The sequence below is a fragment of the Kryptolebias marmoratus genome, linkage group LG6, assembly GCF_001649575.2.
Source record: "Kryptolebias marmoratus isolate JLee-2015 linkage group LG6, ASM164957v2, whole genome shotgun sequence".
Classification (NCBI taxonomy): domain Eukaryota; kingdom Metazoa; phylum Chordata; class Actinopteri; order Cyprinodontiformes; family Rivulidae; genus Kryptolebias; species Kryptolebias marmoratus.
In genome coordinates this window covers 29,181,784-29,197,616 of record NC_051435.1, presented here as the reverse complement: position 1 = coordinate 29,197,616, position 15,833 = coordinate 29,181,784, and the positions used below count along the sequence as shown (strand labels likewise).

At 40.1% G+C, this 15,833-nt stretch overlaps 1 protein-coding gene across 5 annotated transcripts in view; it reads left to right on the top strand.

Moving 5' to 3' along the window:
• LOC108246920 (glutamate receptor 2-like) overlaps positions 1 to 15,833 on the top strand; it is a 130,839-nt gene that overhangs the window by 32,596 nt on the left and 82,410 nt on the right. For all 5 annotated transcript variants that reach the window (XR_005233289.1, XM_037976081.1, XM_037976082.1 and 2 more), the window contains exons 5-9: positions 4,424 to 4,498; positions 6,821 to 6,874; positions 7,248 to 7,406; positions 8,629 to 8,796; positions 11,581 to 11,685. Coding sequence is in view for 4 of the 5 variants with exons in the window: in XM_037976081.1 (XP_037832009.1) it covers positions 4,424 to 4,498; positions 6,821 to 6,874; positions 7,248 to 7,406; positions 8,629 to 8,796; positions 11,581 to 11,685 (561 nt within the window). In the remaining variant the exon portion in view is untranslated. The remainder of the gene's footprint in view (positions 1 to 4,423; positions 4,499 to 6,820; positions 6,875 to 7,247; positions 7,407 to 8,628; positions 8,797 to 11,580; positions 11,686 to 15,833) is intronic.

The following is a 15,833-nucleotide window of genomic DNA, read 5'->3' as shown; positions in this document are numbered from 1 at the left end:
TGATTTTAGTTCTTTGGTTTTTGTTTTGTTTCTTTTGTGTTATTTGGTTGTACTTTTCGATTTTGTCTCATGTTCATGTTCATTTTCACTTTCCCCCAGTCATTCACTTCTCTGTCAGACACGCCCATCTTCACCTGTCCCGACTCAGCAATCATTCCACCTGTTCCCACTCACCTCGTTATCCCCAGTCTTTAAAACCTGGTCATTTNTTGTTTGATGTTTGTCTCTCTTGTTTGCTTCGCTCCGTGTTCCTGGTTTTCTGAGTTCTGTTCCATTTATGTATTTTTATTTAGTTCTTATCTGTTTGCTGCCACGTCAGCTTTTTGTTTTTGTTCGTTTTCTTAGTTTAATAAATTAGTTTTTCTTTCTTTAAAATGAGTCTGCATTCTGGGTTCACCTCCGTCATCTCCACCGTTCCTGACAGTTGTTCTTTCAGCTGCTCCCTTCTTCAGGGGTTGCCACACCAAGCAAACTTGCATAGATGTTTTGGCAATTGTTTTACACCGGATGCCCTTACTGCCGCAACCTGGGCTCCAATCTGCATCTTCCCAATACTTTCTCAACTTCTAATGTTCTTCATCAGACAAATGAGTTTCCTGTAGAAATAGTATCTTACAGTGTGCTTTTTAAAGCTGGTATGAGACTTTATTTCTTTTGAAAGCGTTGTTGAGACCCTTATAACATTTAGATAACCTTTAGCAAGTCCGTTATTTATAGAATGAAGTTATTACTGTGACTACAAAATTTCGGCATACAGCAATGAACAATGAGGGGCAGGAACAAACAACCATTACATGAGTTCTGTAGGTTGTTACATGGTTGAGAATAGACTTGAATTAAATGGTGAAACCAAATAAGATGGGTTAATGGAGAATATCTGTAGTAGATGTACCTAAATCTTCCATTTACAGTGTCACTAGGAGTGTGGGCAGCAAAGTAAAATAAAAACCTTATTCTTAAAGTACAGTTTACATGAGAACTGTGGAGCTAAATCGGTGACAAATGTTTTGTTAATTTGAAAAAAGTTTCAATCAAAAAACTAAAACTTGAAATTGAAAGCTTGAGTTTTAGTCCAAAACTTGAAAAATTCAATCATGTATTCAAACTAAAAATGAGTGTGCCAATTTTTTTTCAGTTTAAATAAAATAATGATTTAATTCTGGAAATATTTTGAATAAATTAATTTTTATTATTCACATTTCCATATTTTGATATGAGGATTTTTTTCTTTTCAATTCAGTTTTTATGTTTTCAAGATCAAAGCTTTTTTTTCTTCAAATCTTTTTTCCACTTTCAGATCTATTTTTTTATTTTCAGATCAGTTTTTTTCAGTTTCAGAATTTTGGCCCTAATTGTCATAACCCAGGGTTATTTGTCCAGAGAGTGAAGCCTAAACCAGACACGGAGACGTAGCTAAAGGTAAGTGTATTTATTTACAGGTGCAGGGAATATATATACAAGGAGCCAGGTTCGGGAACGGTGTGAAAGAACAAAGGAGCAGGGTGAGTCTCGGGTACCAAATCTGATCGGTGAGGTTCGGCTGAGCGAGTAAACAATATCTCTGATTCTTACAGACTCCGTGGGCGTCCAGCTGCATGGAGGAAGGTGCAGAAGTGATCCCAGGTGTTCCAGTGGTGAAGGAGTAAGTATCCAGTCCAGGTAAGTGTTCTGAGGTCCAGGTAAGTTTCTGTGACGTGGTATAATCCCAAAGAGGCAAAAACTTGAACATAAGAAACTTGGTTAGCGTAACAAGACAAAACTGATTAGATTCAGTGGCTGAGAATCTAACCCAAGAGGCTTGATGCTCCAGCGAAGGTCTGGTCTCAGCTTGCAGCTTAAATACTGGCAGGACTCATCAAAGAAATCAGGAACACCTGTGGAGCAAAAGGTTAGAGGAGCCGCCCCAGGGCGGAGCTAACTCCAGATCCTCACACTAATTTTGTGTAGGGGGCGTGGTTTCAGCTGAGAGGGGCGTGGTTTCAGCTGAGAGGGGCGTGGAATCATGAGTGACAGTCTAACAAAGAAGGCAGGAGACTCGTGTCACTCGTGTTGCCTTCAGGAAACGTAGGTGCTGAGAGAATTGTAGCTCAGCAATTTCTATCCACCATAAACATGTGATTGGCAGTAAACCAAATAATGCCAGTGACTAAGTTTGCCTTAAAAAACTGTTTTGGACGATACGTGGCACCATTACCATTATGCAAGTAACAAACTGCACCAGTTTGTGCATTTCAGCAGCAACACTTTAAGAATTGACCTTTCCCACTTACGCATATGACCCTGAACGCAGCGTTGTATTCACTGGCTACGGTGTCCACACTGCCAAGGCAACCCGCTGGAGCCAGCGCACAGGTAAGGAATGTGAAATATTAGAGTCGTTTTGAATAGTTTCAACAACTGGGGTCTGGGTGACGAGCTGGGGCAGAGTCAAACCTTTCAGCCTAATAATGTTATGTAGTTATGTGGACCATAACTTGACCATGGCTGCAGCCACACAGAGGCTCATGAACATCATAACACACAACATCTCTTAGGGACAGTACATATAATACTGTATATTAACTCCTTAAATTACTTAAAATGAACTTGAACAATAACATTGAATCTAAAACCTGGCCAGCTCTTGGTCCACAGGGGATGATGCCTGTTCCTGCATCCTGACTTGTATCATTATTTTAGACAGCCACTCAGCTGTAATGGCCTGTCCCACATTTTTCCACACAAACAGGCAATAAATCCCAGTATGAGTTGGTATGGATCTTGTCACCTTAAGTAACAAACACATGATGTTTCTCATCCTCTTTATGGGGAGTTTCAACTTCTTCCCTCCGGTCGGAGGTTTTTAAGTTCCTAAATGTAGGACAAGACGTTTTAAAAACAGTTTTGTTCCAACTGCTGTTACTGAGATGAATAAATTAAACTGAATACATAATTTATACTACTTACATATGAGTTGTGGAGCCTTGAGCACTTCTATTTGTGAATGGTTTTATCTAATGTGTTCTTATAAATTTTCTTGTTTAACTATGTGTGCCGCATGGATATATACGTATGTTTTCATGTTTTTTTATGTCTTTTTCTGTACGACTGCAAATCAAATCTACCTTTGGGTATAAATAAAGTAACCTGAACCTGAACCGGAACCTGTACTATGCACAAATCTAAAGGGCAGCAGTTTCATCACAGAAACTTAGCTATAGCTTAGTTTGTTTCTCTGCTCCCTTTTCATGAATTGCATGTAATTTATGTGAGCTTTGCTAAAATTTTGTGTCAATAGTCATTTGTAAAATCAGATTATTGAAATAAAGATATCTTTGCAGAATCGCCACCTTAATAAGTTTGAGGAGCTTGAGTATCCCTTTGATCTCATGGACAATGCAGTCTTGAGCATCAGCTTTTGTTAGGGTCTTGCATGGCATACTGGCTTCAGTGGAGGAGTCAGATCAAGAGTGATTCAAAGACTTTAATGATAGAGGAAGGTCGCACACAACAGGCACCTTGGGAAAGCTTGCTCGCAAGCACCTGGTGATCAATCCTTGACTCCTGGGACTTGACTGGGCCAAACCTTAAAAAAATGACAAGAAACCATCTTCCAGTGAATTCTTCACCTGTGAGGAGGATCGGATGCTACTTAAATTTTCAGGTGAGGGCAAGCCCAATTCCTGGCAACACAAACTGACTTTAGGATGGTGGAACTGGCTGAGCATCTCGGTCTTGGAGTTCTCCCCAGGGAACAGGAGGGTCACCTCTTTGTGTCTTTGACCAGCAAAAGGGAATGTTCGAAATGTTTCATCTGTTAAAAAGATTTTTTAAAATGTATGGTTATGAGGTATGGATTATGACCAAAACTACGAGATCTCATATACAAGCGGATGAAAATGGCTTTATTTGTAGTGTTGCCGGGCTCTGCCTTAGAGATAAGATAAGGAGCTCCATCATCTAGGGGGAGCTTGGAGTAGAGATGTTGCTCTTCTGCATCAAAAAGAGTCAGCTGAGATGTTTGGGGCATCTGATTAGGGTCCATTCTGGAAGATTCCTTCTAGAGGTGTTTCCTCTTCCCATCTGGCTGGGATGAGACCCGTGGGCAGACTTAGAATTTACTGGAAAGACTTATCTTCTCTGGCTTGGGAATGCCAGGAGAAGCTGTTGAGTGTTCCTAGAGATTAGGAATTTTTGGGTGTGCCTCTTAGACCTTTTGCCTCCACAACTAAACCACGGATAAGTGGCAAAAAATGAATGAATGGAAATAAAGAAATTAACTGATTTGTTTTCTGTTGCACCTTTCCTCTTGCAGCAATTCATCAAAACTGATTCAGGTCAAGGATTGATGAGTCTCAGAAATGTAACCATTTTCCTTTCAGATGAGTAAAAGCATCCAGACCACTGAAGGTTTTAATGCTGGTACATGCTTATGTGTTTTTAGGACCTGGAGATTCGTAAGGAGCGACACATCATCCTCGATTGTGAACAAGACAAAGTCAAAGACATTATGGAGCAGGTTGATTTCATTCTTGCTTGTTATTTATACTGAGTGCAGTTGATGGTTGACTTTTGTATTTAGAAAAATATTTGTTCACTTATATAATTTATCTATGTACAAATTGGAGCATCAAGTAGTGTAAGCTGTTCTAAAGTGAGTAAGACATTTGAACAGTCTTCATTTTTAAAAAAATTCTGTTTATTAATTTTTTAACATTTTAAATCAACAATTAACAACAAACACTCCCTCACCAGTACCTACTCCTAACAAACAAACAAAAGAGAAACAAATAAATAAGATATGTATAGTAAATCTAAGACAGACATAATTTCCATACACATTACATATTTGCATGTATACACACGAATCAGAACACATCACTGTTACTCAGTTCAGAATAATCTGACAGTCTGCACCTTTAACATAGAATAGAAAAGGTTTCCAGGTTTTTTCAAATAATACAGCCTTACCTGCTACTTTCAGGGTTTTTTTTTTTTTTTTTTTGCAGTTTAAAAAAATAATGGACCTCTCTAATCTACCTTGTTTAAGTAGGTGGAGCTGTAGATTTTCAGTTTATCAGTATTAGCCTCCTGGCCAGCAGCGTTGCAAGTTGTTTTTAGCAGGAGAGAGAGGAAATGAAGTAGACCATAATTCGAGCAAGGTAGCTAAAACAGGAACGATATCCTCTCCAGTTACATCAGAGAATGTAAGAAAATTTTCAGACAGCTCCAAAACGTGTGAATAATTTGCTGTGGCCTGTTGCCATTGTTCACAGAGAGGGGATACTGTGTCAAATATTTGTGCAAGGAGTTTAAGTTAAGCTTGATGATAAATCCGACATTGCATGAAACTGTGCCTAGCACAGCCTGATATCTGTGTCCCCTCTAACCCCCAAACATCATCTAAACTCTACAATCCTAAGGTTGTCTCTCATACAGTTTTTAACATAGTAGAAGGATTGAAAAATTTCAAAATATTTAAGTATATAGAACAAGTTGCTCCTCTTATTGAAGGGAGACGTTGCAGAAACATAAAAATATTCAGTTGGTGCCATTTGTTTGGACAGCTGCTTGAGGGGCTGCATGTAATCTTACAGATTACTTTTTTTGATGAAAAGTGCAATTAAAGCTTCAGGTAGAGTAGATATGAAGGGATTGTAAAATATATTAAATACTTTCTGGAGCCTAAAAAAATGTGTGTCTATTGTGGATAAACCCAGTTAGATCTAGGTATATAGCTGAGGGTTAACCTGCTTCTAAGCAACTGATCAATAACTAAGGCAACATTTTTAAGTCAACATTTAACAGGCTGATGGGACAATACAAACTGCATGATAATGGGTCATTACACTTTTTCAAAAAAGTCTGACATTTGATTGAATTGTTTAGGCCCCACCAATTCACTCCCACCCCCTTCTCACCTAGCAGAAGCCTCAAACCATTTACGTATGCTACTTAACGCTACCTTTCCCCACATCACACTCCTCTGGTAACAATGGTATTCCTGGATTGAATTTGTGTCCCCCTAAAGAATATTGGCCATGGTGGCTTGCTCTCCCTTGGTTTAGCACATAGTTTATGATCTGTTCTGTCCAAGCTGGGTTCCTCCTCAGGCCCCAACATGGTCTTAAGAAATTTTCCCCAAAACTCTGTAGGTTGTGAACCTTCTGAACCCTCCACAATGAGTCGAATATTATTCCACCTATAGAGCATGCCTCCAAGTCTTCACTTTTTCTGCTGAAAGTGTCTATTGCCACAGAGAGTTTTCCTATCTTAGCTTGCATGCAAGTCAGTTGGTTAGTATGCTCATTAGCTACACACTCCAGATCAGAACTAGTTCAATTTTGCTGAGCAACTTTTCATTCCAGTGGTCTTAGAGCAGCCATCACTTTCTTATTTAAAAAAAACACTGATATCATTGAGTCTAGTTTGGTGATAATTTCAGCTTATAGATCATCTATCATTACCTTGATGCACCGCAGGATCTCCTCATTAGCAACCAGCTTTTTGGAGAAAACTGTCTCCAAAGACTAAAGGCGCGGCCCTCCTCTTCCAGTCGCGGCATATTAGTTTTTATCTGAAGACTTGATATTTATCCAGTTTTGAAAACTCTTCAAACCCCGAGCTGTGGCAAGTGATGGACATAATTTAAATGTTATATAAAATATATCATAATCACATTTCAACAAAGATCTTGTAAAACACGTCAAACTCACAGTTCAACAATATTTATTGAAGATCTTTTACCGTGGACATAATGGTTTTACATATAAATCTTTTTTGAGTTTTAAATAAAATTTTGTTTGTTATTGACAGAAACTTTATATTTTGTCCCCTTCAGGTGATCACCATAGGCAAGCATGTGAAGGGGTACCACTATATCATTGCAAACTTGGTGAGTTATTGTCCTGCTGTCACTTGATCCTGAATAGAATATGCCTGATGAATGACTAAATGGCTAAAAGTTGTGATGGTTTTGAAAAATGCAACAAAACATTAGAATCTAGGTACCTGCTAAGAGTCCCAAAGTGGTCATCATCAGTCTTAAGCATTTTTCTAAGAGGATTGTTGGGAAATGTGAGGAAGAATATTTGTACTTGCTTAAGAACAACATGCAATTGTAGACTGTAATTATTTAAAAAAAAACACAATAAAATGTAATTTACAAGTTTAAGATAATAGTTCCTAACAGGAAATAATAAAAGCCATTAAAAGTAATACAAAAGTCATTTGTTTAAATGGTTTTGTTTGTTTGTTTGATTTTTCAGGGTTTCGTGGATTGTGACCTCTCTAAAATCCAGTACGGAGGTGCAAATGTATCTGGATTTCAAATAGTAGATTTTGATAATCCTATGGTGGCAAAGTTTGATCAACATTGGGAGGCTTTAGAAGAAAAGGAGTATCCTGGAGCTGATACACGAATAAGAGTAAGAACCAAATATTACATCATGATTCCTAAGTGACTTCCACTATAGTTCAGTAATATGGCCACAAAGACAACTCCTTTTTTTGGCTGACATTGTCAGAACAGACATTGTTCATTAACACATGATTTGTCAAGCTGAACAGTCCTGTGGCAATGCATTTATCCACAAATTGGTTAACATGGCAGAGCCAGCTGAGTCACAGCAGCACAGTTGATTAGAATAGACTGCTACTGAAGACTACAGGTCAATTTGTGGTTCTGTAAAGTCATACTTTCTCAGCCTTCATCTTCACATAGCCATATGTTTTTGGGTATGAAAAGGAGCCACCTGCCACAGGTTTTCTATGTACCAACTTTATCTCATTTTTTGCCCACATTGGTTGTTCTCCCCATGTTTATCATTTATTCTGATGGATTACACTTTTAAAATGAAGAAACCATCAACTAGGGACCACGAGCCAGTGTATCTCTTGTGCCGGTAAATGATGAAGGATGTGTCAGGAACGACATCTGGCATAAAACCTTTTTGCCAAAACAAACATGCAAGCCAGTGGAAAATTGAGCTACTGTTCATCGAAGACCACGAGGAGGGAAACATACAGATAGTGTGGAGGTAGCAAAAGCAAAACAGAAGGCATATGATGAGCTGTTCAAGAGGCTGGTCGCTAAAGAAAGAGAAAAAGACTTGTATCAACTGGCAAGACAGAGGGATCAGGCTGAAAAAGATGTGCAGCAGGTTAGGCTCGTTAAAGATCGAAATGGTAATGTTCCAACAAGTGTGGGAAATGTGATAGGAAGATGGACAGAGTTCTGTTAGGAGCTGATGAATGAAGAGAATAAAAAGAAAAGAAGACTAGAGATCATAGAAATTGAGGACCAGGAAGTGGGGAAGATTAGTGAGGGTGACGTTCAGAAAGCTTTGAAGAGAAGGGAAAGGCAGTTGGACCTGATGATGTAAAAGTTGAGGTCTAGAAATGCCACCACTGCCAGTGAGGTTTTTGACCCAGTTAGACATTGGCATTTCTGAGAGTCAGAAAATGTCTGAGGACTAGAGGAGAAGTGTGCTGGTGCCAATCTTTAAGAACAAGGGTGATGTACAGAGTTGTAGCATGTTATCTGCCAGCTTTTGTCCTCTATACATTACTCTCTGCTGTCTACTGCAACCACAAAATAAAGGCCCAATGCCACACAGGTTTAATTGCTTTTGTATGTTTTTTCTTTAGTACACATCCGCCCTCACTTATGATGCTGTCCATGTCATGACTGAGGCATTCCGCTTTCTGCACAAGCAAAGAATAGACATGAGTCGTCGTGGTAACAGTGGAGACTGCCTAGCAAATCCAGCGGTGCCGTGGGCACAGGGGGTGGAGATTGAGCGTGCTCTCAAACAGGTAATCATTTAGTAGACTGACTGAAGTGGGAGACAGACAGATCCGTGTCTGCATGCTTACTTAAAGTCTGTCTTTTTCCTAGAGGTAATCTGCAGAAAACAAAAGGTGTTCACCCTTTGTAAGTGAAGTTAGATATAATGTGGGATACAAAATGTTACTTACCCTATTATGTCTTGATTGAGTATCAAAAACCTCCAATGTAGAAAAGTATACTAAGTGATTCAATGGGTGGTGGGTAGCTCAGCTGTTTGACAGACATACCAGGTGTGAATGGTTGTTTGTCTCTTTGGAACATGTTTACATTCATTAAAATAAGAAATTTTACAGAAAACAACCTAGAAGTGCTGCTTAATAAGGCGGGTCAGACATAAAAGTGAAAGTAAAACAGAGGACAGATGCTCATCACCGCTCATTTATTATAGTTAGACACCACTAACATTATGAAAATTACAGACACTACTATTACTGTAAATGAATTCAGAAGAAAGATCTTAACCTTTAAATCCAAGAGGTCTGTTTAGCTCTGACTCTGTCCCATTTTGTGCAAATCACTTCACTGATCAAATCAAATGTGTCATTTAATAAATATTCTCTGATATATATATATATATATATCAGATCTAATATGTAGACAATGTGCCACAAATGGATAAAACAAAATTCAAGATTTGTACCCACTGAGTTGAGTTTATATGATGTCTTTTGAAGAACTCAGACACAAATTTAATGTACATAGAAAATACTTTAAAAAATATCTTCAGCTTAGAAACTATATCAGGACAAAACAAAACAATGGTTTAACCAAGCCACCAAAATCCACTAAAAGAAATGGACTGCAAAGATAGTTCAAGTAAAAGGGCAATTTCAGAGTTTTATAATTTCATACTTTTAGACTCCCAAGATGACTCTAAACTCAAATTGGAAGCCTGGATAAAGAGCTAGGGGTGAATCTGTCGCAGAAGGGGTGGCAATCCATCTGTACAAAAGCTCACATACAGTACAAGCAACTAATTCACTGTTAAGGCTACTCCAATACAAATGGTTACTGCAAGTCTATGTTACACCAGTCAGATTAAATCAGTATAGCCCTAATATACCAGACATATGCACGAAATGTTCGGAAGAAAGGGGAACACTATTTCATTGTATCTTGGAATGCACGAAAATTAGAACATTCCCGAAAGAAATAAAACTGTGGTGATTTGGCTTTTTTCTGGGTTTTGTTTTTGTTTTATTTTGATTTTAGTTGTTTGGTTTTTGTTTTGTTTCTTTTGTGTTATTTGGTTGTACTTGCTTTTCGTTTTTGTCTCATGTTCATGTTCATTTTCACTTTCCCCCAGTCATTCACTTCTCTGTCAGACACGCCCATCTTCACCTGTCCCGACTCAGCAATCATTCCACCTGTTCCCACTCACCTCGTTATCCCCAGTCTTTAAAACCCGGTCATTTTTCTGGACCATACCTCGCTGGTCCATTGTCTATTGTTTGTTGTTTCACTGTTAGTTTCCGTCCTGCCTGTTCCCCGTCCCCGTCCTGGTCCTGTTCCTGTTCGTATCTTCGTTCTTGTCTTAGTTTGTTTATATTTGTTTGCGGCCAAGTCAGCCTTTTGTTTTGTTTATTCTTCAATTAATAAATTAGTTTCCTTTAATATGAGTCTGCGCTCCAGGTTCGCTTCCTCCACCCCACATCATAACAAAAACAAGCTATAGAACATCTTACCTCAAAAGATATTTTATTTGATCCTGGTTTTCTAACAATCCCCAAAACACTCTGCATACAGTAAAACACTTGTTTTTATCTCACAAGCTCTTTTTTTCCAATGCTGCAACTCATGATATTTATGAAAATAAGGATTCTCCATCAGTTTTATATATTGTTCAAACTTGCTAAAGATCTGAAGATTTTGTAAGACTCTACAATACCTTTTGACTTAACTCCAATGTAGAAAAATGACTGATTACAAACAAGGGACAGGTACAGATGGGTGTGGGTGTGGCAAGCTGACAGGTAATGAACTGAGGACAGGTGAATAATGACAAGGGGCACAGAGGGCACAAGGAGTAAAACTACACAAAAACTTATAAAAGTAAACACAGGGTTGACAAGAAAAGAAACAGAATTACAGAAACATGAAAAAACAATAAAAAATCGTAGCACCTTGTTCCATTCTTTATTAATCTGACCTCAGTGACAACACAGGAGTTTCTGTCTTCCAATGTTATGAAAGACTTGACAGTGTTATGAAAAATCTGAAAAATCAAAAACTTTTTAGGTTGCAATGGAGTTGCAAACTGGTTGCAAACTGGCCTGGCATTGGAGTTGACAGCTCCACCTATTTCAGTGAGACAACACCACCATTATCTTTTATTTCTCCAGCGTTTAGATCAGGGGTAAGCAATTGTGGTCTGTGAGAGCCTCCGTCCTGCATGTTTTACTTGTTTCTCTGCTCCAACACACCTGATTTGAATCAATGGGTGATGCAGAACATGAAGAGGTAATTTAACCACTGAATCAGGTGTGTTGGAGCAGAGAAACAAGGAAAACATGCAGGATAGTGGCCCTGAGGACCAGGATTGCCTACCCCTGGTGTAGATTATAGTTTCTTATTACAGATGAGAGCTGCTCAATGTAATTGATGTGTAAACTAAAATATTCTGCCTATAAGCTATGAGGCTAGTAGGATATTTGTAGATTTTTGCAGAATTTTAGTTTGTGTCTGTTTTTGTTTGATGTGTCAACATTATTCTCTTACAGCTCATTTTAATAATTGTGATTTATGTCTAGGTGCGTGTAAACGGTTTAACTGGAAACATTCAGTTTGACCAGTATGGGAAGAGGATCAACTATTCAGTTACAATCATGGAACTGAAGAACAGTGGACCTGTTAAGGTAACTTAAGAAAAAGTAAAGTAAAGTAACTTATGAATGAGTATATATATATATATATATATATATATAAAATGTGTATATATCAGAGAGAGAGAGAGAGAGAGAGAGAGAGAGAGAGAGAGAGAGAGAGACATTCTCCATTCGGAGATGGTATTCTGCAGAATTCTGTCATTGTGAACCAATCTGTCCATTTTTCTGTAACCAGTGACATGACCAAAACTTTTTCTTGTCCACACAAATGCTGCTTATAAAAAAAAAAAAAAAAAAAAAAAAATCCATCTCGCCCTATTTGTTCCACATGGGCGATTCCACTGTCTGTACCAGATGCCTGGGAGCTTGAGTGTTCTATGCAGTATTTTAGCTGTTCCTAGGACTGAGCTCTTCTGGACAGAGATCTCTAAGGTTGTTCCTGGGGTCTCTTCCAGTTTGTGGGTCACAGCACAGAGTGCTCCGATTATCACTGGAACCCCTGAGGCCTTGACTTTCCACAACTTCTAGATTTCTTCCCTTGGTATTTCTCAAGCTTTTCTTGCTCCTTCTTCATGAGTCACTTGGGACTGTTACATCTATCACCACTGGTCTCTTCTGTATCTTATCTGTCACCACACTGTCTGGTTGGTCAGCCATCACCTGTTTGTCAGTCTGTATCTGGAAGTCCCACAGCATCTTAGCCCTGCTGTTCTCCACCACCTTAGGTGGAGTCTCCCACTTTTGCCCCTTTTATACCGGCTCTAAATGTCCCGGCTCCACTCTACTCCGCTTGCTTTGCGTGCGTTTCCACCGGCATTTTTTTGAGGCCGGTCCCTGCTTTTTTTGGTCTCTGCTTTGGAGTAGGGCCAGCCAGGTCGGCCCTGCTTTCGTGGGTGGCGCAAGCTTAGCTCCTCATTGTTCATGGGTGTGACCAGATGCAAGCATAAAGAGTGAAGGTAGAAATATATACAACGGCGTTAGCTTACCCTGCAACGTTTATGCCGTCTGTCCCCCAGCTGAAGGCGCCATAAAGCCTGAAATCCTCGGCGGATAACAGCTGTCCTACTCCGCGCAACAATCGCAGCATCCAGAGCATTTCTTCCACTGCGCCTCTCTTCCTGAAGTCTCAGGAGAATCCCCATAAGTTGAAAAAACAGCAACAACACAGGGCCAACGTTGTCCATAGCGCTTCTGTTGTTTACACAACTGTGGAACTTCCAGTCCATACTCGGTACAGATGTTCCTGGATTCTATTCCAGCCATTTGTTTATGGTGTTCCGTGTATGCCTTGCCTGTTTGTATCTTGCATCCTGCTATTATGTGCCAGACTGTCTCAATGGCATATTTACAAAGCCTGCATCTTGGGTCCTGCCTGGTATGATAGACCCCGGCCTCTATTGCGCTTGTGCTGAGGGTCTGCTCTTGTGCTGATTAGTGCCTCTGTGCTGTCCATCAGTCCAGCTCTTTTTAGCTACTGGTAGGATTTGTTGATATCAGCCACTTTATCAATCTGCCGGTGGTAAATACCGTACAGGGGATTGTCTTTCCATGAGGACTCCTCTTTCTCCTGGCTCTGATGCTCACTAGTCCTCTGCCTCCCTCCTTTCTCTTAGTGTACAGTCTCAAGGTTCTGGACTTAGGATGAAACCTCTGTGCATTGTGAGGAGCTTTCGTGTCTTGATGTCAGTGGCTTCTATCTTCTCCTTTGGCCAGGTTATTATACCAGTAGGGTATTTGATGACTGGCACTGCATATGTTGATGGCTCGGACTTTGTTCTTACCATTCAGCTGGCTCTTCAGGACCTGCCTTACACTCTGTGGATACTTGGTTGAGGCTGACTTCCTTGCAGCCTCTTCTTGGTTGCCATTTGTCTGCAGTATACCAAGGTACTTGTAGCTGTCCAGGACATCTGCAATGTTGCCTTCAGTTAGTTTAACCCCTTCAGTTGTGATCACCTTGCCTCTCTTGGACACCATTCAGCTGCACTTATTAAGTCCAAATGACATACCAATGTCCTTGCTGTATATCCTGGTGAGGTGGATCAGTGAGTTGATGTTTAGCTCACTTTTGGCGTACAGCTTGATGTCATCCACGTAGAGGAGGTGACTGGTGACTGTTCCTCTTTGAAACCGATATCCATAGCCACTCTTTGTAATCATCTGGCTGAGGGCGTTCAGGCCCATGCAGAACAGTAGTGGGGACAAAGCATCACCTTGTTATATGTCACATTTGATGCTGACTTGTGCAATTGGCTTTGAATTGGCCTCTACAGTTATTTTCCACATTCCCACTGAGTTCTCAACGAAGGCTCTTAGTGTCCTGTTAATGTTATACAGTTTCAAGCACTCCAGTATCCATGTGTGTGGCATCAAGGCATAGGCTTTCCTGTGGTCAATCCAGGCAGTGCACATGTTTGTGTGTCTGGTCTTACAGTCTCAAGATACAGTTCTATCGACTAGTAGCTAGTGCTTGGCTCCCCTGGTGTTGGTGCCAATTCCCTTCTGTACCTCCCTCATGCATTGACTCATGTGGCTATTCATCTTAGCCGCTAGGATGCCTGACAGGAGCTTCGATGTTGTACAGAGGCAGGTGATTGTCCAAAATTGCCCCTTTCTGGGCGTCTTTCATGATCAATACTGTTCAGCCTTGTTTCAACCACTCAGGGTGGGTCCTTTACATCAGTAACTGGTTCATTTGTCCTGCTAGGCGTTCATGGAGAGTGATCAGTTTCTTTAGCCAGTAGGTGTGGATCATGTCAGGTCCTGGTGCAGTCCAACTTTTCATTCCTGAGACTTTGACTTGGATATCTGCCACTGTTATGGTTACTGGTTATTGCTCTGGGAGAGTGGTGCATGATTGGTATCTTAAGTCAAGTCAAATCAAATCAAATTTATTTGTATAGCACATTTCAACACATGGCAATTCAAAGTACTTTACATCATAAGAACACAAATTTAAAAGGTCATAAAAACGACAGAAAAAACAATAACACAGTCACCAAATGAAATACCAGTACACATCCATTTATTATGATTCAAAAGTAACTAAAAACAGGTGGGTTTTAGCCTTGTTTTAAAGGAACTCAGTGTTTCGGCTGTTTTGCCGTTTTCTGGTATTGTTCCAGATTTGTGGTGCATAGAAGCTGAATTCTGCTTCTCCATGTTTGGTTCTGGTTCTGGGGATGCAGAGCAGTCCAGAACCAGAAGACCTGAGTGATCTAGAAGATTGATACAACAACAGACCTTTAATGCATTGTGGTGCTAAGCCATTCAGTGATTTATAATTTAGTAGAAGTATTTTAAAGTCTATTCTCTGAGCTACAGGGAGCTAGTGTAAGGATTTTAGAACTGGGGTGATGTAATCTATCTTTCTGGTCTTAGTGAGAACAAGAGTAGCAGCTGCAGCTGTCTGATTGATTTATTAGTCAGACCTGTGAAGACACTGTTGCAGTAATCAATGCGACTAAAGATAAACGCATGGATGAGTTTCTCTAGATCGTGCTGAGACATAAGTCCTCTAATCCTGAAGATGTTCTTCAGGTGATAGAAGGCCGACTTTTTAACTGTCTTTATGTGGCTCTGAAGGGTTAGGTCTGAGTCCATCGCCAAACCCAGATTTCGGGCCTGATCACTAGTTTTTAGCTGTAATACCTGAAGCTGCGTGCTGACTCTTGATCGTTCCTCTTTAGGTCCAAAGATAATAACTTCAATTTTGTTTCTGTTCAGCTGGAAAAAGCTTTGGCACATCCACATATTGATTTGTTCTAAATATCTGTTCAGTGCTTGGATGGGTTCAGAGTCACCTGGTGACATCGTGATGTAGAGCTGTGTATCATCTGCATAGTTATGGTAACTAACCTTATTTCGTGTTATAACCTAAGCTAGTGGGAGCATATAGATATTAAATAACAGCGGTCCCAGGATTGAACCTTGGGTTTGGAATGGAAGGTTGGAGATTGGCCTGTAATTCTGCAGTAGTGATTTTTCACGCCTCTCCCTGGGCTGCCACCTTATCGTGGTGGAGGGGTTTGAGTGTCCCAATGATCCTAGGAGCTATGCTGTCAGGGGCTTCATGCCCCTACTAGGGTCACCCAAGGCAGACAGGTCCTAGGTGAGGGGCCCGACGAAGTGCAGCCCAAAGACCCCTTATGATGAATACAAGTATTGGACACAGTGTT